We start from the raw sequence: 24,673 nt of genomic DNA, 5'->3' as shown, positions 1-24,673 counted from the left end.
GTATGGACTTCTTCAGTAATTGATTAGAAGTGATACAAACTAGTAGTCAACTCAAGTGCTGTGTTCGCTTCCTGGTTTCAGGTTATGTGCTGTAGCGTTTCATAATCATGGTAAGTGAAAAGACTTGTTAACTGGTTCATAGATTATACTTATCGCTGATTATTAATTTATCATTTGTTAATGATTCATTCCTAAACATTGATTTAACTACTATTCGAGATTTTGTTTCTTTTTGATGATATGGTAGTGGTTTTTGTGAATTTGGCAAATTAGTATCAATGTATACATTACATTCTGGATCAAAAAACATTCACTTATAAATGTCACCGTTAGACGTTTCACCCGTTAACCAATACTGTAGTTACAACCTTGATCTTGACATACTATTTTTGCTTCTCTTCTTTTCCTAATCATTTTTGCGAATACTTTTAGTATTACTATTACAAAACTCTAGTTATTCTTATCTTCGTCAGCTCGTGTAGGTCCCGCATCATCCTACTCCCATCTCTATTTTGGGACTAGAGCTAATCCTGTATTAGAGTGATCATGCCTTAATTACCTACGACCACGATCGATTAGTGCGAATTGGTCAATATTTTATGAATTTTTTCGCAAGGGTGTGAATATTTCTTCATGATGTTCTCCTTCACAACTGCAACATACACTGTGCCTTTCATATTGTTAAGTTAGGCGCTTAAAAGGCTTTCGTGTCTCATATTATCAGTTTTAAATAATTGGTGTATTCAATCTTACAACAAATAATGATTTTTGGAAAATTTCCAATTTCCTTTTGCTCTAAAACATGCCAATTTTTATGATTTTAATTCTATGAGAAGTTTATTGATTAAAATTGGTTTGATATTGAAAATAAATGTATTAAAGTAATTTAAAATGTGTTACGCGCTCTGTTAAGATCAAAAAAATATATTAATTTAAAATTATTATTTGTCTTGACTTTGTTCAATGAAAGACAATTCAAGATCAAGCTGAAGTCAATGCAGTACAGGAATTTGTAGAAAAACAAATAGATTTAATTATAGTTACCGGCAACATACGCATTCTCAGTTTTATACATACGTTATACTCATATACAAATAAGAATCCAAAATAATGCTAGCTAAAAATAAGGCTTCCATAATCATTTTTATAATGAATCTGTTTTATTATTGTGATTATGATAAAAAATCAGCTAGGATTAGGATAATACCTCATTAACATTTAATATAATCAATTAAGTCTACGTCAAATTTAAATGTATTATTAAAATGGGAATTGAAAACAATCAATGCTCAGCAATTTATTTTCTGATAAACAAAGATAAGTTTGACCTTTGTCTGGCCACATTTGATGATTGTGACAAAAAACTACAGGGAATCGCCCATGATAAAATCGTGTAACTATAAACACCTACAAATGTTATTTTTCAAGGTTTGTTAGTAGTAGTAGTTTAGTTTTCTTTTTTAAATAAAAGTATTGTTAGTTTTCTTCTACTTTCCGAGGTATGAACTCCTCTTCAGGTAAATACTTTCTCTATTGCTTTCCATCTTTTTCCATCCTTTCTCATCTTTAATCATTCGCTGTCACTGACCTGATGTTTTAACCAAGTCCTTCCACTGTTTATTTTGTCGACCAACATTTTGCTGCTCTGGTGGTCTCTTACACCTTATGGCTTCATTTATCCAGCCCTTCGCCGAAATAACATCAATGCATCCGTAATTTTAGCTTTCTGTTTAATATTTTCTTATCTTCAGAATACTTCATTGTCCTTTAAGTCCTTGTATTTTTTAATTTAATTTTATACAAGAAAAGATATAATTTTATAAAGACAAGTAAAAGTACTTGTCTTTCAATAGCTCGGTCTTTAGATGTTTTTGGCTCATTCGTCGGCAAATTTAAGGTTAAGATATAGATCGCTTATTTTCATGCTCCATTCGACCAATTTATGTTTCTAAAAATCAGATAATAGTTTGGATGACACTCTTTATCTCGCACAGCTTTGTGGCTAATTTATGCATCTTAAAAATCTTCATACTTAGAGCGTATTCCTATCTCAGTCGGTAGCACATCTACTGCCTTCTAATATTGCAGATCTTTTTATGGCTGATTTTTACTTGACCGTTTTCCCCGTCCATATAGCAAATAATACGTTAGAACCAATAAATTATTCGAATTTTCTAAAGTAATATTTTAGTTTAAGACGCATTTTACTCTCTTCGTTACAGTATTTTAAATGAAAAAAAAATACAAGTTATTTAAAATTTTCTATCGTATAGGCCACCTACCTATGACGAGAGGGTCTTTTAATGTTAACTCATTACATCCCGCTCAAACTCTCTCAACCAAGGAATCACAGTGAGTCAAACACATAATATGTCTTATTGACTTGACAACACGGAAGAGGAGAGTTCATACCGAAATTCAGTTGAATGTGGAAGAAAGACCTTGAAGATTGAAACCGCATGTATAATGAAAATTAAAATACCTAATGGCATAGCGTAAAGCCTTTCACATACTTGTTAAGTCCTGACAATACAAACCAACGAAGATTTCATTCAACAAATCTGGGTTATATCAGCCTTCACGATCTTAGGTTGCAAGGACTTGTATAATACGACTTAATAACGACTTGTAATAAGATGGTGATGAACTAGCAAAAACTCTCGGTAAGCCCATGGAAAGAAAGCTTCAAGAGAAACGCCTTGCGCTATACACGATCTAAGGCCTTCATTGTATCCTAGTTGACAAACAGACCTTCTTATTTTCATAGCGAAGGATGTGTCTTGATGATGCTTACATGAAAATCGGTGAAGGCAGTCACCATATTGTCAATCACTGATTATCTTAAAACAAGGGCTTATTAGACTATGACCAGCACTTAATTAGTATGAACTTAAAGTTTCAATGTGTCAAATTATGGCGATCTTTGATAAGAAACCAATAAATCAAATAAAGGGTAATCCCCTGAATATAATAATTTTTTTAATATTTATTTTATCGACTTGGAGCGTATTGAAGATAAACAGTCTTGAATATTTTAATCATTGTCATTGTTGTGTTTCATCATCAGGCTTTATCTACCGACGTTCAAGTACGTTCCTATCCCTTTATGAATCAATTATCTATGAGTGGGTGTACCAAGTCGTGTCCTTAAAGGCACAACCAAATTTGGCTGGTACGTCTGGCATTGTTGAAAAGTATCAATCTACTTCTTATAAAAGACGCGAAGTAATGGTTTAGCCGCTGTGTTTCGTTCAGTCTTTGGGCTATCTAGAGGTCTAATCTCTCGCCCTCAGAGACAAATGACAGCACCGTTTCTAAATATAGCACTACAGAATTCATCAATGGACGTATTCAATAAGAATCTGTAAATGGTGGTGAACGCCTAGGTACCTGTTAACCCTGGAGTGGGCAAAACGATGCTGAAATATTTCAAAAGAGCAGGATGCTAAAATTATTCAATTTCAGGTTCGCCGTGGACTCTCGCTCGCTCTTTTTTCCTGAGACACAGAGATTTACTCTGGTTAATATATCTTAGCTTTTATATCTGAAAGAAATAATGAAGAGCCCATTTGCTGGCGTATGCGTCAAGGGAAATATGATTATGATCTCAGTGCCTGAGTATCCTAAGATATCAGAACTTTTGCGTTCGTGATTCTCGAAGATTTCAAAGCCCACCATGTCAAATAACTCGGATCACGTAACAATAAGCATGCGGAGAGTTTGTCACTTTGCATTAACACATATTGTGTTTAGATATAACTGGCTACTGCGCCTATGGAAACCCCAGATCTGGAAGAATATATTATACTTTCGCTGTAAGACATTCTGTCGACCTAACTTCTGGATTCATCTGGTATTGATTACCCTTTTCGGGGCAGCCATTTTTGTGCGAGTTCGATTCCGCTGTTGTGTACCCGATGATAATTCATAATTATACGCCCTATCCAATACGCAATGCTACTCAGTATTCTTGAACACTCAAAATTCTGCACAGAAACGTGATTGCACTGTTAATGAAAGAATAGAAGAAACTTTGATACCCATCTATCCGACATGTTATCCATACATACATTTATTTATTATGTCCTTACTTTTTTAACAATATTTTCGTATTCTTATCTCAGCAGGATGACACGTTATCACGAACAACCGGCTCAGTGGTTCTTCAGGTTGGAGCTTTGGAGTTGCTTGCTAGATACTCCATGAACTCTGGAAGAGCAACCAGTATGCTCTCTTCACTTCATGAGTTTAGGACCAACGAAGCAGAACAAGCTGGAGGCAAACAATGGAATTGGAAGTATTTAAGGGTATGACTGTTTACAAACACCAAATCACGCTTTTAATAAAGATAATACTTTTTATATTTTTACAATACTTTATATGATAACATATGTACATGGGGCACACTAAAAGTTTTGCACTTCTAGCTAATCGAAACTATTTGAATTTCGAATGTTATATTTTTTAAATAAATAAATAAATCCTTTATTTTGCTAGAAAACATATAACAATGGGTGTAAATAGTTTAAATATATCAATGTTATCGGCCATTTCTGGCATGCAAAATTATTATTAACGAAATTCTAGTTATTATTATAATTGATTTAACATTAACAAACTCTATATTTTAAGCACTTAGGTCAATTAAAATTATAATTATTATTTTTAAATGTCATTATTTAAGACTAGATTTAATATATATTTTAAAGTCAATTTAATTTAACCTAATGTGTCAACATTTCATTTATGGAATAAAAACATTTATCTATAAGCCAAGTAAAAAGATCCTTTTTAAATCGTTGGACGGGTAATACGCGTAAGCTTGGAGGGACTTTATTAAATATTTTTATACACATGACATAGCTACATTTTTCGTAGGATGCATTATGATATTTGTGTGCAATCACCAGTCTGTCACCGTTTCTTGTATTTCTCGGATAAATATGTCTTGCTTTTGTAAATAAATGGTCATGTTGTTTGACAATGATACATATTTCGTATATATACATACAGGGAAATGGAAGAATACGTTATTCTTTAAACAGTGGTTCACACGAATCTAAGTAAAAAGCTCTTGTCATAGCTCTTAAGCATCTCTTTTGGGCTATGAAAGCCCTATTAGCATCGCTAGAGTTTCCCCACAAGATGATTCAAGAGCTGCCAGGACTGTACTTGGTGAAGCCGTTTTACGCAATCTATATAACACATAAACATATCTATCAATTTTTTGGCATACCATGTCTACATGCTCTTTCCATTTTAGATTTTTATCTAGAAGTACTCCTAAAAATTTAACATGCAGAGCTTCTTCTATTTGGGTATTTGTATATTTATCTTAAGGCCTACCATTTTTTTACTCAGGGTGTTAAAAAGAGATCGCGAAAGACGACCAAAGAGCCGCGTTCTCCTACATCATGACAACGCTTCATCACACACGGCGAGCAATAAACATAATATTTTTGTTATAACATGTTGTTTTTTTATGTTACGCAAAACTTTTAGTGTGACCAACATGACTGTCACAACTGAACTGTTGGCCATGAATTGAAAAAGTTTGGTTTTCCACTTTTAGACATATTTGGGGACGCAATTTTAGGCAGAACAGCCTGTGACCTGTGATCTACCTGCATCAGCACTGAAGTGGTTCATTTTTATTCTAGCTGCAGTGATTCGCAAATGGACAATTTCACATTAGGCAGTATGTTACGCTTGTAGCCAAAAGCCCGATTGTATTGTACCGGCCTAAAGACCAGCGCGCTCTGTTCTGTCTGTAGATGTGATCATACGATCTTGGACTTATTATTAATACCTAATCCAGAAACGTAACGATAACAAAAAACTGGTATACAGTGTGGTCTTGTAGCTACATACCTATCACACACATCCACCGTCATAATAATAAACGCAGTGTAAAATTACCCCAAGTTTAAGATTACTTCTCCCTGTCATGTAATTCTGGAGTGGCAAAGGTAAGATAATGACAAAAAGTTTTAAACTTGGAATAACATTATTAATAAAATAGCCACGGTTTAATTATACCACTTGATAGGCAAATAATCAAATTTGTTCGTTGATTGAGCATGAATTATTGTGCCTGGTGGAGAGTAAAACCCCCATCATTTTGAGGTATTTTTGCTGCATCACACAACTGTTGTTTAGATATATTTCAATCGTTATCTCTCGTTGAGATCTATCGACTATGAATTAAACATAGGTGTTATATATTTAGCTTTACATTACAGGGTTTTATAGTAAAAAATAATATGAATAGACGGTCAATCCACGACAAAGAACCATTTAAAAATTTTAATATCGTCAATATTTTGAAAAGGCCTCTCAAAAGCAATATATGATGCATTAAAAACCCCGTCAATAAGTACACCTGCGGCTTGGGAGATAAGTATTTAGCTCTTTGAAAATACATACATACACTCACGCCTTGTTCCCGTCGGGGTAGGCAGAGACAATAGAATGCCACTTGCTTCTTCCTTCGAACCTCACGCACTTCCTCTACATTCATTGAAAATATCAACGGAAACCACCAGTGCTAAGTAAAACTATCCCAGACGAAGCAGTGGCTGAAAATTATCGATTCCTTACCCAAGTCGTATACTGGAAATTGTTGCCAGAAGCAATAAAATATGAAAGGAAGTATCAGGAAAATAATTATTAAGTCACACAGAAATAAAATACCTACTACATTTAAATAAACAGCTCTGTGTCAAGGAAATAGCCTCATACAATTATTATTTCTTTATTTCCCTTAATATACTTTATTTATATATATTCAAACAAAACAAACCTTATAAGTATTTTTACAATACTATGACTACATAAAATTAAAACTATCATTACGTGGAAGTGTAACAAGAATACTGGAAGCATTTCCGCGTTGGATAGCTAGGCTGATCCGTTGACCGAAACAGCTGCCAGCGCTTGGGTTTCCTTATTGAGGCGCGAAGATAGTATTTTGAACATTCTCCACGCCCCTGGGCCCCACGGGCCAAGTGTCTCGACACCAAACGGCACAAACATGTATGACTCACTGAGAACAACATATTTGCGACGCTTGCCGTCTTCGTTTTCCCTTAATTGTATTTTAATGTACCAAAATGATTTTAGGACCAGTTTTATCAAAAGGATTTGGAAGGACTGTACAGAAAGTATGATGACAAGTTAAGAGAAACACTGATATATATTTATGTTTCTTTGTTGGTATTTATCTCTACTGTTCATATTGTACTTGTTGTTATCGGTACTCATAACGAGGTAGGTAAGAATTTATTTTATTTAGTTTAAAATATTAATTTATTTAAAATCTATTATTGATTTTTTTTAACTAACTTTATTGTCTTCGTCTTATTCTTATGAGATCTATTTCTTAAATTGCTTGAATGAGGCGTTATTTTGCGGAAATTTTTGGAGTTCTCTTGAGTTTAGTTTTTGATTGATTATTGACAAATATTCCGTTAATATTTGTCTTTGATCAATTCAACACGTGTTTCGCCTCTAGACGAGCCTCTATCCTCAGGAGAGACTCGCCAAATTCTTTTGATTTTAGCACGGAAATTATACACAAGAAAACTCGAAATATTTGCATGGTTTTCTATCTGTTTATCATCTTCAAACGTTTGAACATATTATAAATAGTAAACAATTCAAAGATATTGAAAATTGAACATTAACTAGTTCTTGCACACCAAAAATACAATCCATCATTACCATCGGCTGATAATGTCGCTCATATTTTATTTACCAGTGGGAGGCTCCTTTGTACAGGATGTCGGCTAGATGATGGGTACCACAACGGCGCTTATTACAGCCGTGAAGCAGTGATGTGTAAGCATTATTCTGTTTCTGTCTAAAGGGTACCGTAGCTAGTGAAATTATTGGGCAAATGAGACTTAACATCTTGTGTCTCAAGGTGACGAGCGCAATTGTAGTGCCGCTCAGAGTTTTTGGGTTTTTCAAGAATCCTAAGCGGCACTGCATTGTAATACGCAGGGCGCATCAGTTACCATCAGCTGAACGTTCTGCTCGTCTGAACTGATTAAGCCGAAATAAGATGTTAAGTCTCATTTATTTATACCAGTAATTCACTAACTACGGCGCCCTTCAGACCTAAACACAATAAAGCTTACACATTACGGCTTCACGGCATAAACCTTCTATCCATCCGCTAGATTAGTGTATTTCACTTCTTTTCACAGCATCATGACGTACGGTATTTTGATGTGTGCTCATGCTACTGACATTGATATAGTGTTTGCTCTGCAAAAGAGAGCTGTTCGCGCTATATATCAGCTTGGTTATAGATAGTCACTCAATAAAAAATTTTAAGAAATAAATATAATGACTGTTCATTTTCAGTACATTTATAAAATTTAATATACGTTCAAAAATTGTCACCGTTTTGCTCCAAATAGTGATATTCATTATTATAACACTAGAAATAAGGGATTGCTTGTAACAAATTCTTGTAGGCTTCATAAGATACATAATAGCTTTAAGGGTAAATGTATACACTTTGATAATAAAGTCCCAGCCACTGTGTTATTAATTAATGGCTCCGTCGAAAATCTCCTACTCCACAGCTGAGTACATCTGAGTGATCGGACAGCCTGGGACTAGATTATGATTAAGGTCAGGGTGGCATATTCCGTCTATGGGGTGAAACCGTCTACTTGAAATTATGTTCGTTATAGTTGAGCTGTAGCGTTTGTAAACGTGTCGGTAAAACAACATTGCTATTGACTTCTAACAAAATTTCCTAGATGGTGCTAGTCGCTATAAAAACGGGTAAAACAGTGTTCAAAGTTCAGTTGATTTTTCCAAGTGAAATGTGAGTGTCAATACACTGCCGTATTTTCTAAGGTAAGTTTAAATTATGTTACTTACAATATCAAATGACTTCAATATATATAGTTGAGCGTACTTGTAAAGGTTTCGTTTATTATTTTGCGAGATAACGCTGCAAATTATTGGATTTATTCAACTTTACAAATTTATAACCACAAAATCGTTAAGTGCTTAATTCCGTCTACTTTGAAAGGGGCTAAATCGTCACATGACGAATTTGCCCCATTTCAGACATCGTAAACCTTTTTAGTCATAAGTTTTTAAAAGTGAACCAATGAATATTCGTCATAGGTACTAGGTAGGTTCATACCATAGAAATCGGAATAAATGTCTTATTATTCCGATTTCTATGCTACATACTTAGAGTTCAAAGAAAGTTCATTTGAAAGATAATATATTTCATGTAATATTTGCAACAGTTATAGAAGAATCGCTACCACAATCGATTTAAGAAACCTTATTTTGTTATTCTGATGATCAAAAATAGTTCTTGTATGTGTACTTAATTTAAAATTATATATTCGCTGAATGTTAATTTGTATTGATTAAATTGTTTCAGTTCATATCATCATCGTCACCGTCATTCATAATGGTACATAAATATAAAAGACATACAAATAGAGGTGATTATGATAAAACTCAACTACGTGAAGCCGTCTTGGCAGTGCGTAATGGCACGTTAAGTGGTTATAAAGCTGCACAAATATACAAAATACTAAGAATGACAATAATGGATCACGTACATAAAAAAAGAAGCTCTAATATGATTGGGCGGAAAACCACTCTATCTTCCGAAGTTGAAATGAGTCTGGCATCCTGTCTGCATACTATGGAAACTTATGGCTTTGGATTGACAAGAGCAGAAGTGTTAGATATGGTTGGAGAATACATAAAACTAAATAATGTATCTTCGTCATTCAAAAATGGGATACCAGGCAAAGATTGGTTTCTTTCATTTTCAAAACGCCATAATTTATCGATTAAAAAACCCCAAGCTGTGGAGTATGCTCGTAAAACTGCTGCGCTACTTCTCCAAAAAGTACAACGCAGCGAAAATATTTCCAAACCAAAAAGACGAAAAGTGGCATCAGGTGCAGAAGTAATTACTCACGACGACGTGGTCAAGTTCAAAATTGACGAAGAAAATAGTAAAAAAAATATAAAAAGAAAAATACAGTCAAATCTGGTGAAGAAAAATACAGATAACGTAGTTCTCTTAAGTAATTTAGCAAGGGACAGCTCTCAGTCAAAACCTTTTACCGCAATAAATAGCCAGGATATGCCTGATTGTTTTGAAAATCACGAACTTGATACCCCTAAAGTTAAAATTACTTCCAACGTAATTATAAAAGCCGCAACGACACCACATGAGGATATAAAACCAGGACCTTCAGAATTAAAATCTGCAAAGAAAACTAAAATTATTAATACTAACGCTACTTCAATTCAGATTCCCGCAAAGAAAATAGTAACAACAGTTAAAGGAAAAGGAATTGGCAAAAAGAGCAAAGGAAAAGAAAATAAAATACCTCACCTAGAGAAGAATGACAAGAATTTGGACCATAGCAAGCACGCGAAAATAATAAAACGAGAAAAACAAATTTCTCGATCTAGTTCTACCACCAGTGTGTCTGGAACATGTAGCAGCCATAGTGATTCTGATATAGTGTGTGTAAGTTCTGATTATGTATATGATGACGATGTTTATTCAGATACGTTAATTAAAGTACCTGATTTTGAGAGTCAATCACATTACTCACAAAATCAGGTCTCAAAAACCGAAAGCAACGAAGAGACTGAAAAAAGTAAGGCTAAAAATAGTAGTTTAAGAATCAACTTAAGAAATAAGCGCAATGTTTATAAAAATGATACAAAACTCAAGACACCTGAATACTTATATTCTATAAATGACCATGTTTTAGTACGGTACTATAACAGGAATAAGTGGACATACTATGTTGGCATTATAGAAAATAATTATATTCAAGGTGAAGAGATTTATTATTCTGTCAAATTTTATAAAACTATTAAAAGTCCTAAGCTTTTGTTTAAAATGGCTAAAAGAATAGATCTAGATAATGTGCCCGATGGATCAATCGTCAAAAAGGTCAGTTTACATAATGATTAACAAATTTTAAATGCTTTAATTTTGTCTTGTGAAGACGATGAGCTCTATTTTCATTAAAAGAACATATTCAAACAACATACTAATACTTCAAGTAGGTACATGACAGTAAATAGTTATCTAAAATTATGATAGTAGTAAGTACTACATGCCGAGTACAGTATGCAGTCTCGACACAGTTTAAAAATTTCTATAAGTAATACTAATTTTGACTTACCGAATTATTTTAGTCGCTAAGCGACCGTTATGTTTACTTAATTAATTTACGTTCTATTTTAAATGTTTTGTTTTGGATATTGTTTATCTTTGATACTTTTCATTTAATATTTTGTTGATTTTATAGTTTCTATAATCAGACTGATTGTTAACTTTTATAAGACTAAGTAGGTGAATACCATTTGTTATTTTTAGGTTAAAAGATTGTTACTTAAATAAAACTATTTTCGATACCAAATGTGTGCTATTTTTTATGAAGGTATACCTATACCTAAGCAAACTAAACTACCTAAAAATGTTGACAACCACAGCTTGTTAAGATATGCCGAAATTGCCCCCGAAAATGATTTTTATTTATGTAATATTACATAGATCTTATTTATAAGATCCTTAAGCACAGAATTGACTGTTTTCTGATAACGCATGTCTTTATTACGTGCTTCCGTAAAACTACAAAGGATTTCAATAAATACTTCTAGTGTGACGGATTTTCCCGATTTCGAAGGGAAAATCCGTCCACTGTTCAAGTTTTAAAAAAAGTTGTATATTCTAGTACTAGTGATAGTTTAATTAAATAAGATCACGGTATTTGAAACTTTAAAACATTATCATTTTCATTGAACCATAACGTTGATCCTAAATCAAAACATTTATCGGAAATGGGCATTCCAATATAAGGTGAAAAAAAACTATGCCGGAATTAGCCACCCTGACCTTATTTATATAATATATTATGTAATATAACGATCACAATGACAGTACAATATTGTATATTTTATTACATATTGTATATCAATATAACAATATATATAGTACAATATTGTATATTTTATTACACACACTCCACAGCTGAGCACATCTGAGTGGTCGGACAGCCTGGGACTAGATTATGATTATTTATATAATATATTATGTAATATAACGATCACAATGACAGTACAATATTGTATATTTTATTAAAAAGAGCGCATAATGATGAAATAATGATAAACGAATGCTGGGAGAATTTCTTGCGCCGCTTCTTCTCTCTCAGAGCGCCATTTGTTTCCGAAGCGGTGGTAGTATTGGAAATTAAATCAAAAAGAATTGTAAAGAAATGAGTTTTGATAAAATAAATGCCTTTTATGCCTCTTATATGGCATTCAGTCGTAGGCATTTATACAAAAAAGCCTACGACTGGTAAAGTTATAGGTATATATATATAAATTAATAGCCGAATTAAAAAATAACTTTGCTGCAAGTACAATAGAAATCTCCATATTTATCGATGGGATGTGTATTGTAAGGCAGACAGGGAAAATTAAAACAATTTTCCATCACAAATAACTATAATATTATGTATTTCAGATTTTATAATCATAATTTTTAACTTTCTACTATTATAATATACTCTCTTAATTATTTAACTAACCTAACCTAACACTGCAGAATTATTAATTTAAAAAGAAATCAAATTTCTGTATTTACTATTAAAATATATACAAAATTACTTATAATCTACTTATTACAGCAATTTACAATTAAGCCTATATGAGGCATGTACTTAGGTCCCAGAAATTTATTTCTACAACCCTATCTACGTGTTGAGGGATTAAACTTTATTATGCTTAAAAGTAAAACAAATGGTTTGTGGGGGAAAATATAGGAAACTGGGAAAACCTGGCTATTTGCTATCACTTAACCTAACTAATGACCAGAACTTATAAGTTTACACTAAAGTAAATAAATACATAGATATGTATATACATGTATAACAAATTAATATAATTTAATACCGAGTAAGACATGATATATCCTTCGCCACCCCTCTCGTCTCCTCTCCTCACCCGCTCTCCTCTCGTCTCCTCGCCCCTCCACTACTCGCGTCACACTTCATACTGCTGCTACACTAGCGCCACCGCTCCGACACCCGGTCCTCACTTCACTTTACTCATTGCAATATACTAAGAATAGTTATAGGTACCTACATAATATCATGTTTGTATTAATAGCCGATGTATTAATAACATTTCAGCAGGTCCAATGGAAATCTACATATTTATCGATGGGGATGTATATACTACGAATAGGGGTTCCTGTGATTTCATTCTGGAAGTGTATTTATAGTCCACTGAAGAACCGATGGTTTTGGGTTCCTGTCCTAATAACGTTCGTTCTGACTGCAGACCTTGTACTATCAGGTAATAATATTAATGATATATTATTTTATTAAGGAAACGAGGCTTTATTAGTTACAGGCTTAAATATGTTAGTATAAACAATTTCTTAGTTTTTGAAGTGATAACCCTCACTTCTGGGATAAATTACACAAAGTAAAATTTATGAACGATGATGGACTCGAACCCGCAAACTCTCGTGTTCCGTGCAAGCACTCTTCCTACTGAGCCAAATCCGTTTATGAGTACCAATATTGAAAGGAATTCTTTGTTATGGAATTTATTCCTCATACAACTCAATAATTTTAGATGATGCAAATTTTATTATTAATACTTTTTTTAGGCATTATTAACTTTTTTTATTTATTCACGCTTAATCGGTAATGGTACCGACTCAGATTTAGAGGTTCTTCATCAGGGTGCGTGTAGTTAGTTCGCAGTTACATCCCGTCTCATACGAATAGTCAGAAAAGCCCATTTAAATAAATAAAGTTTCATGTCTCCCGAAATTTAAATAATTTGAGTGTCTCATCATCATCATTTCAGCCGGAAGACGTCCACTGCTGGACATAGGCCTCCCCCAAAGATCACCATGACGACCGGTCCTGCACTGCCCTCATCCAACGTGTTCCGACGATCTTGATCGTCGGTCCATCTTGTGGGGGGCCTACCAACACTACGTCTCCCGTTACGTGGTCACCATTCGAGTACTTTACTGCCCCAACGGCCATCTTTCCGCCACTTGAGTTTCGCAACCATATGAGCTATGTGAGTGACTTTGGTTCTCTTACGGATCTCTTCATTGCTGATTCGATCTCGCAGGAAAACTCCGAGCAAAGCCCTCTACATTGCCGTCTAAGAGCGTTACAGTGAGCTTCCTCATAAGGGCCTAACTATGGGCCCATTGTTAGCGACCAGGTCAGCGTTCCGTATGTCATCACTGGTATTACACACTGGTTAAAAACCTTCGCCTTCAGATACTGTAGTATTTTTAGTATTTTAAGTGTCTAATAACATTTAAATTATTATTAATGCAACATGTTTATTTTCAGATATCTCGGTGGCGATATTTACGACATATGAAGGTATGCCCCTACGCCCGGCGTATGGCACCATGGCCCTTCTTTCTGTTTACATATTCCTACCAATGCGGAACAATTTCCTAGCTATATTTCTTGGGATTCTGGTCAGCGCAGCCTATGTATTTGTCATAGCTTTCTTTACATATTACGAAGACCCATACGTTGAGGTGGTGGTAAGGGTTAGATCATTTTTATTATTTTCTATGTTGTGTTTTGTACGATTAATTTCGTTTACATCTTTGTCATAAACGTTTTTTATTAAATAGAATTAGAAATTTTGTGTAAATCGTCTCGATTTGCAATATTCTATAATACTACTCTTACATAAACGGGAATGTTTTCAAATCATAATAGGTTATGTTGATTTCATCTTACTTACATATTGAGGCAAAAGTATCATATCTTCGTACGGGTCGCTATTTATTACGGAAGCTTCTATATATGGAAGTATTTAGTGGTTCTCTAATATTCTATAAATAATTCTCAAATATAACCAACAATTAGCATGGCAATCGCACCTTATTTGTTTGAAATTACACTCCCACGAAGAAAGTTCCATTCTCGCTATCACCGCTGCTATACGTTCTTCTTAGCTACTTACCTAGTAAGGTATCATTATCACGACCGATTGCCAGAACGGCGGTCATCTGAAATGCAAAGACGTTGGCTTCGAAGAAAATGGAATTATCATTAATATAATGAGATTCAGATTCATCCCTCTATTAGACGCAGGTTCAACCACTTTAGATTGATGGTGAACGAATATTGAATGCATGCAACGCAGAACTGCTTGAATCAGCAGTAATCAATTATTCTGTCAATGGTTCGATCCCTTTGCGTTACAGGTGGGGTGCCCGAAGATTTATTTGACCAGTTTTCTGAAGCCAAATCCTAGAATTGCGCTACAGGCCAAACACTTAAATATTTTGCATCCGGATGTGTCTGATCCTTCACATTACAATAACAACAGCAAAAACAATCAGCAAATGATTCTATACGTAATTCAATACGCATCTCCTGCGCAATAATTGTGAATCACTCGCCAATTGCAAATTTTACGTAATAAGGCGGTCGTTCTGACGAATGGCGATTCTTCGGTGGAGTACGCGTTTTACCCTCCAATTTCTTTTATATCAAATGCTTAATTACGATTCATTTTTTTAGGTAGCATCTGACATAATTTATCTCATTGGTGTCAATGTAATGGGGATATACTTTCGACTCATGAATGAAGTTATTACGCGACGTTCGTTTTTGGATAGGAGAGCCTGCGTGGAAAGCACTTTACGTTTGAAATTTGTCAAAGATCAAGAGGTATGTAGAATTATTTGCTTGCAATATAATATAAACGTAGCATATTTTGTTTCATTTCCGAGGCAAATAACATATTATTCTGTCATATTATATCTTATAGATGTGGTGTTATATTTGATTAACTAAACTGTTTCATTTCTGAAACGCCTAACAATTGAAATGAAATAAAAATATAATTTTTGACTGATCTTATCACATAGGTACATATTATTATGAGAAACCTGCTATCAAATTGAAAAAAAATGGGATAAAAATTCAGTAAATTCGATTTTAAAAACAATGTTTATTTCATAGATGCGGTTTTTCATCCTGTAATCATTAGTTTCAATATTTTGTTGTTGTTTCTTAGGGCATATCTTGATACCAAATTGTGATAGCTGACATATTTATCTGATATTAATTTTTAGGAGCGTCTCATGTTAAGCATTCTACCAGAGCATATAGTATCAAGAGTAAGGCAAGACATAAGAAATATGTTTATGAATATACGATCCCAAAGTAACAACTACATTATGAAATCTTTCAGGTAAATAGTATTTAAATAATCCAAACAAAAGAGAACATTTATCGAAATTATAATTGTTTATGGAATGGTGAGAAAACTCATCACCGATTCATCTGATGATGAATCTCAGAGAGAGCAGCCCATGTTCTTTACCAAGACCAGACGAATCACTAAAGCATAACCGGTCTTTATCATGATAGATAACCATATTTATTGTATAAGGCTTCGAAGAGTAAGTCTGAGATCTATAGAGCGTACTTATACTTTGCTCAGGCTTAACTTACCTAAAACTTAGCTGAGTGTAATAAAATCCAAACTTGACATTTGAACTGAAGCTACGAACCTACCATCAAACGTTGTAATTAGCGATTCAATTTCAAAACAGTCACTTTAAGTACCTAAACTGAATCGCTAAGATTCGTACTATGAAGTGTTTATAAATGAAATGCGTTTGAATCGCTTATGGAAAGAAATTTGTCTGTGGTCCGCGGTGTGATTAAGAGATGACGCTGTACAATCGTTGCATGAATCTGTCTCTCTTATTCGAACCATATGCGTTGCGTTTCGAAACCTATAATGATATGATTTTAGCGGTTTTTTTTGCATAGAAATTACTACAAATATATTTTACGAATGTTTTCACTATTTTTTAAAAGTTATTAACAAAACGATTTACTTTCTGTTAAGAAAGTAGCAACTTTTTTGAATCGCTCACTTGTAAAATGACTATAAAAACGAAATCGAAGATTAAGCTAAGCTAACACTCAGCTAAGTATTACGTAAGTAACTTCTGAACTCGAACTTTATTTTTTTATGGAAAAGGAGGACAAACGTGTCTACGGGTCACCTGGTGTTAAGTGACACACATTCTCTTGCAACATCAGAGAAATTACAAGAGCGTTGCCGGAATTTCAGGTACGCGCTTTTTGTGAAAGTACATATTTCAAATCGATCCGGAAACACCGCACTAGTAAGCTCATTCCACAGCTTGGTTGGAACGTGGAAGAAAGTTCCTTCAAAACCGCACTGTGAAGGAACGCCACACATTCAGATGGTGTCGAATTTGTCGCGTGTCGTGTGAAAGTGGAAGGAATACGGCGGCAGGAATTAGCTCAAACAGCTCTTCGGAACACTGCCCGTGATAGATGATTTTGCGCTAACACAAGGAAAGACTACTTTTATAGTTTTACAATATTCTAGTGAGCTCTACATTGAAGAACATGATAACGTCAGTATATTGTACGCAGACGTTGTTAACTATACACAAATATCGACAACACTTCCTCCAATGCGGATGGTGGAACTATTAAATGAACTCTTCGGAAGATTCGATGAAGCATCAGAAGTAAGTGGGAATATATTTTATTTGTTATAAAATGATTCACTTTTGGACACATACGATTTAATAAAAAGTATACTTTTGAATACAATAGTATGATTTTAACACTGGTTAAGAATCATTTTGGCGAGGCAGAACAAGTCTTCCGAAATCGGCTACACCCCATGGCATTAGATTTTTTGATACACCAAAATCGACAGTGCCGTACGGCACACGATGCCCTCACCAAGTTCTGACGCTTATTTTGTTTATAAGATGGTTTATTTTGGATGGTATTATAGCTTGTTTCAATAGCTTTCAGATATATTCACTCAAATCATCCTATTTATGATCAATCACGTAAAATAATACGCATTGATAGAGCCGATCTGAAGTATACCGTGCGAAAAGAGTTTCCCGGAACGGAAAGGCTAGTATAGACTAGACCAAATCAGTTTATCCTGAGGTGTACTTATTCATGTTAGGCTCAACTAGTTCAGCCTTGGCTAAACAGGTGTGTCCAAAGGTTGATAGTTGAAACTAGTTTAACCTAGTCTGTACTGGTTTATCTTAAGGTCTAAAGGATGAACTGATTTGGCCTAGGCAAAACTGGTTTGTCCTAAAATCAGGTTGGGAAGGTAACATATATTTAATAAACATATATATAAGCAAGGAATGTGTGCTGCATTGGCCCAGCGGCGTGCCCACGCGTCCATCTGATCCGGACGATCCCTTTAGGTTACACCGTCACAGTACATATTGGGCTAACACTTTTACAATTTTATCTATATAATATATGAAATTATAGAAAAAGTAATGGATAGATTTCAAGTTTTATTCCATAGACTCTTGGCCCTTGGTTAAAATTATTGCGAAATCCTAATTTAATATCGTGTTTAAGCCCACGATACAGGTTGGCCTACTGCAGGGTCTATTTTAAACCATTTTATTATTTGTTCCTTTTTGTTAATAAATATTTTTGTTTTTGACATATTTTAGGAACACGATGTACTTAGAATAAAGTTCTTAGGCGATTGCTATTACTGTGTGTGCGGCCTCCCGAAACCAACAGACCAACATGCTAAGAACTGTGTTGATCTAGGGCTTGAAATGATTCATATCATTAAGGATGTCAGGTACGTAGTTGTTTGTATTGAGAATCATTGAGAACAAAATTTAATGAAATTAACATTTTAACTGTTGTTCATTTTTTTATTTAATTTATACAATTGGATTGGCTCCTATTCGGCTAAATCGTGTTAGTAATGCTGAGATCTGTAGAGCTTACTTAGTTTTGCTTAGACTTTACTTACGTAAAGCTTAGCTGAGTGTGATAAAATGCGGACATGATTTTTGCATTGGGCTGTCTTAGCTTCAGTTCAGCTTAGTATGACTAACAAAAACGAAAAAAAGATATCTATATATATATATATATATATATATATATGTTAAGCGTACACTGAGTGTTAATGCAATTAGTGATTCAATTTCAAAACAGTCAGTTTAGATACCTAAACTAAATCGCTAAGATTAGTACCATAAGGTGTTTATAACTGAATGGCGTTTGAATCGCTTATGGAAAGAAATTTGTCCGTGGTCCGCGGTGTGATAAAGAGATGACGCTGTACAGTCGTTGCATAAGTCTGTCTCTCTAAATTCGAACCATATGCGTTGCATTTCGAAACCTATATCTATCTATATGATATGATTTTAGCGGTTTTTTGCATAGAAATTACTAAAAATATATTTTACGTATGTTTTCAGTATTTTTTAATAGTTATTAACAAAACGATTCACTTTTCGTTAAGAAAGTAGCACTTTTTATGAATCACTCACTTGTAAAATGACTTTAAAAACGAAATCAAAGATTATGCTAAGCTAACACTCAGCTAAGTCTTACGTCAGTAAAGTCTGAGCAAAATCCTAAGAACTCTCTATAGATTTTAGCCTTTTGTGGGGCGATATACGTTTGCACCAAGATCACAGAAAATGTTCATAACAAAATAAATGTATTACAAAATTCAAAAGAAATGTTAAAAGATGTTGATGTGGTAATTGTAACTGTAACATAAATGACATTCATGTTACCATATATTTGATTTTATTGGAATTTCAAGGAAACAGAGAAGAAGCCCGCTGAGTTTATTATGCCCGTTCTTCTCATGTCTGAGGTATGCGTTTCGGAATAGGTTTATAGTTTTTATGTTTATTAGTTTTTGACTTCCAAAAAGTGAATTCAGGTGCAATTATGATCAAATTTTTTATAAATATTTAAACTTTTTCTGGCAATCCATTTATATATCCGTTTATAAATAAAGATAGAAATAAAACGTTATTATTTTATATAAATATAATAATAACTTTTTATTATAATATTTAAATAATAAAAGTTAATACTATAATCTAATTCAATGTTAGGTATTTGTATCTTTAGCTTTAATATTAACAATAGCTTTAGCCTGCGAAGATTGAACGGTTACGGTTAACAGTTAAAGTTATGAGGTCATCTAAAATTGTCAAATAGTACAACATATTTTATGTTTAACCGGTAGTTTAACATGTTTGCTATTTCTAATGGTAGTTGAAGCAGCCAGCCTTAAACTTTTTTTTTTGGGAAAATAAGGGACAAGACGAGCAGCTTGTTCAGCTGATGGTAATAGAAACGCCCTGCCCATTACAATGCTGCTCAGGATTCTGTAAAAGCCAAAAATTCTGAGCGGCACTACAATTGCGCTCGTCACCTTGAGACGTAAGATGTTAAGTCTCATTTGCCCAGTAATTTCACTAGCTACGGCGCCCTTCAGAGCAAAACATAGTAATGTTTGCACATTACTGTTTCACGGCAGAAATAGGCGCCGTTGTGTTACCCATAATCTAGCCGGCATCCTGTGCAAAGGAGCCAAGGTTCCAAGTCAAGCTAATGTTTCTTTTTAAGCTAATTTCCCACATAATAAAATAGTCATAATATGAAAAAATTTACTTACAGAGATAAACGTTCACTCAATATTGACATGAGGATTGGAGTTCACTCCGGAAAGATTCTGTGTGGCTTAATCGGGATTCGTAAGTGGCAGTTTGATATTTGGTCAAAGGACGTTACTATTGCGAACAAAATGGAGTCCACAGGCAAATCCGGGTAAATAATAAAATTAATTAATAAATAATGAAAAAAAAAACATTTAAAGTCACACATCTTATTACTTTGAACGGATTGGCATCAATTATGTAATTTTGTAATTTGTATATACATTAATACATATAAACATCCATACATACATACATACATTTGAGTCATACATCTTTGTGCCGTTTGGTGTCGAGACACTTGGTCCGTGGGGCCCAGAGGCGCGGAGAATGTTCAAAATACTATCTTCGCGCCTCAATAAGGCTACTGGAAACCCAAGCGCTGGCAGCTATTTCGGTCAACGGATCAGCCTTGCTACCCAACGCGGTAATGCTGCCAGTATTCTTGGTACGCTTCCACGTAATGATAGTTTTAATTTTATGTAGTCGTAGTATTGTAAAAATTGTTATAAGATTTGTTTTGTAAGAATTATGTTAATTCAATATAAACATCCACATTCAGCATATTATAAATGTATGCACCGTATCGGGATTCGAACCCGGGACCTCTAGCTCAGTAGGCAGTGTCACTAACCACTGAGCTATATGGATTGTCAATTGCAATGATACCTCATTTGAATAATTAAAATCTACTGTGACTGTAGAGAAAATTCAGTTTATGTTTTCACTAGAACTGTTTCTATACAACCAATGTGTATAAATATTCGATAGAGAAACACACTAGTAACGCAATCTGTATAGTAATGTTTAGATGAGCAGACTTATTCTGTACTAGTCGATGCCCGCGACTTCGTCCGCGTGGATGCTATAAACAGCAAAAATACCATTAATACCGTGTTAAGAATTTGTAACCCCGACCTTTTGTAAATATTCATTTAAATTTTGAATTAAGTCTATTCAGAAGTTTTTGTGTTTTGCCCGGAGACACATACAGACAAATAAGACAAATTGACAAACATGAATAATTTTATGAACTTTTTTGGATTGTTTGTAGAACTTGTTACTTTTTTACGATAATTATTGTATTTATATTAAATCTTCATTGTTTTTATACATAATATTAATTACTAACCGACTTATTATCAACTCATCATTCTATTTTGAATGTATGCCCTCTACATGCAACTCATGGACTGCTATATACCAGAAAATTAACTAATTAATATTGGACACACTTGGAAACATAGGTACAAATTTTATATTTGTAGCCCCCGTAGTCAGGCAGTCAGTCATGTAATTTATATATAGACCTTAGATCATTTGTATGTCAAGATAGAGACTGTGACAGCTGTGTTAAAGTGGAAAAAAATAGTAGCGAACTGTCAACCTCTAGTTTCAGCAAACGCACGCGCACTAAAATTAAGTGACTGGGGTATAAAACGGGTCACAAATGACTAAACAAGCACCTTTTCACAATCGGCGAAACGGACAGTCCTAAGTGCAGAGGTCACTCACGTAATCCTGGAATGAGCGGGGGTGGACAACCAACAGGCATAAACCTTAACTAATACGAGGTCGCTCCAGGAAGTTAGCCAACACCTCAGGAATGTTCTGAACTTCTGGAAGGAGCTGGGCTGGTTGGAGTAACTGGCTAATACTGCATGCAAAATAGACCCATACTAGTGGTTTCAAATTCAAATTCAAATATTTTTATTCAAAATAGGATGTGACATCACTTATTGAAAGTCAAAAAAAAAACTAACACCCATTCCAAAATTAATGCCTCCGGCCTGAGAAGAATAGGCGCAACAAACTCAGTGGGTTTTTTTTTTATATAAAATTATGTTTTTTTCATCAAAAAATATGTTTAATTGCGGGAACAGGAGCCCCTATACCATACCATACTGGGGTATAAAACAGTAATAGAACTGTACTTTAACTTCATACTAGAGCGCCTGAATCGACGCACGCACACATTCACATGATTTACACGACCGCTAAGCATAAGGTATAAATTTCAAGACGACCGCTAAGTTAGGCTACTGTTTTATCACTGTATTGTGACTGAGAGTGGTGTTGGAGACGAATGCTACGAGAATCTTGGACACAACGCTGCACAAACGTCTCGATACTTGAAGAGCTCAAGGTGAATGAAAGGCTTTCATCTATAGCCACAGCCCGTATCCTCAGATACTTCGGACATATCACGCGACGTGGAGAGCATGCCATAGAGAGACTTGTTGTTCAGGGAAGGGTCAACGGCAGTAGGTCAAAAGGACGCTCTCCTATGCGCTGGACAGACCAGATCAAAGCCTTAACCAATACTCCCCTCAACACATGTGCCAGAGAAGCAACAGCCAGGGATAACTGGCGTAGAATCGTTCGTCGTGCGACGTGACCACGACTGCTCTGTCAAGAGTAATCCGACGAAGAAGAATTGTGACTGAGGTATTGCGAGTGTAAGACGTAGCTGTCATTCGTACTAAATATCATGCGTTGCCCAACAACAAGAGACTATCTAGACGTATAAACTAACTAAGTCTATCTATATTTACATAACACATACATGTTTTATTTATAATAACCGGATTGTAAAAGAAATTTATTTTAAATTCAACTCCAACAGCCCATATTTAAATCGAAACAATATAAGCCTAACTGTTATTCCAGTCAAATAAATAAAACGAATCTGATAAATTGATTATCCACATGGATCTGTATGAACAACTTGATTTGTAGCGAGCCTCACAGTAATTGAATAAATAAATCTACTTTTTAGAATTGCACCGCTCGATTTTAACTCTAAAAGCATTTTGAAAACAACCCGCTCTTAATGGACACAAAAACGATTGAATATTTAAATGTGTTTTAGGAAAGTCCACATTACTAAGCAAACGCTTGAACTATTACTGGATAATGCCCGTGATTATATCATTGAACCGAATTTTGAATCTCAACGCGACCCATTTATAATGAACAACAAATTAGAAACCTATTTGATTTCACGTCCGCCACGGGTAAGTCGATCTGATTTACAGAAACCTGATATTACTATTGCTTTATAGTTTTCAATAACTTCATAATTGTATCGAAGCAAATTGATTGTGTGAATAACCTATTTTTCAGCCTATGACGGACTACAAACCATTTCGAAGGGCTTCAGTTGGTTTGAATAAAATTATAAATCCCCGATCTCGCAACAGAGTACGTACAACTTTAAATTGCTGATATTTTTTCTGAATTAGAAGAAATAGTGATTGGCTGTGTGTAAATTAGATGAAATGGTTATTGGATTTGTATGATTTAAAAGAAATGCTTATTGGCTATATATGAATTAGATGAAAGGGTTATTGGCTCTATATATATTGTGTATGATTTAAAAGAAATAGTCATTGGCTATATATGAATTAGATGAAACGGTTATCGGCTGTGTATGAGCTAGAATAAAGGGTTATTGATTCTGTATAAATTATGCATGCTGTGTATATAACATTTTCAAACAATTTATAATATAAAATGTGTTTCTAGTAGCGATCGGAAAATAGGAGTTCTTCAAATTTTCGTAGATCGACCGCATTCATGGATGAAAATTTAGTTGAATATCAGCAAATGTTGAAAGCGGCAGATGCTCAAATGGCTAAAGAAATAGAAGACATGACAAACGGCAAGTAGGTGTTGCTACAAAAATATATTTTAGTAGATTGAAAAATATGTGTTTGTATATTTACTTTTAATTTAATAATTTCAGAGAACATTTTAAAAAAGAATCGAGACTGAATACCTTCTCGCTGATGTATAAAAACTTTAAATTGGAAAAATCATACCTTCGCCTACCTGATCCATTGTTCAAGTATTACATTACATGCTGTCTTTTGATTTTGGTTTTGATAATGTTAATAAATCTTCTTATGACGAACTGGTAAGTTATGAGTTACGATCAACATTTAAATAATTGGAATATAACTTCAATAACAGTTATAAGATTTTGCGTATTCTATCACAGAATAGGTTATTGTGGATACGGTATTATCAAAACGTTTTAAAGAAAAAGCAGTTTTTACTCAAATGTATGTT

The 24,673-nt window shown here is 34.2% G+C and overlaps 1 protein-coding gene across 1 annotated transcript; it reads left to right on the top strand.

Annotated features, from left to right (window-relative positions):
- LOC126969525 (adenylyl cyclase X E-like) lies at window positions 1-24,265 on the top strand. Its single transcript, XM_050814991.1, has 13 exons — window positions 1-110; window positions 4,125-4,307; window positions 7,123-7,269; window positions 13,215-13,380; window positions 14,409-14,617; window positions 15,603-15,752; window positions 16,160-16,278; window positions 17,458-17,602; window positions 18,575-18,711; window positions 20,562-20,711; window positions 23,472-23,616; window positions 23,726-23,803; window positions 24,128-24,265. Exons 1-13 carry the CDS (start codon window positions 108-110, stop codon window positions 24,128-24,130), a joined length of 1,635 nt encoding a protein of 544 aa, XP_050670948.1. The 5' UTR covers window positions 1-107; the 3' UTR covers window positions 24,131-24,265.
- The last annotated feature ends 408 nt before the right edge of the window (window positions 24,266-24,673 follow it).

This window comes from Leptidea sinapis, chromosome 18 (assembly GCF_905404315.1).
Source record: "Leptidea sinapis chromosome 18, ilLepSina1.1, whole genome shotgun sequence".
In the NCBI taxonomy this organism is placed as follows: domain Eukaryota; kingdom Metazoa; phylum Arthropoda; class Insecta; order Lepidoptera; family Pieridae; genus Leptidea; species Leptidea sinapis.
The sequence above is the reverse complement of the archived record's forward strand: the minus strand, read 5'-3'. Positions and strand labels throughout refer to the sequence as shown.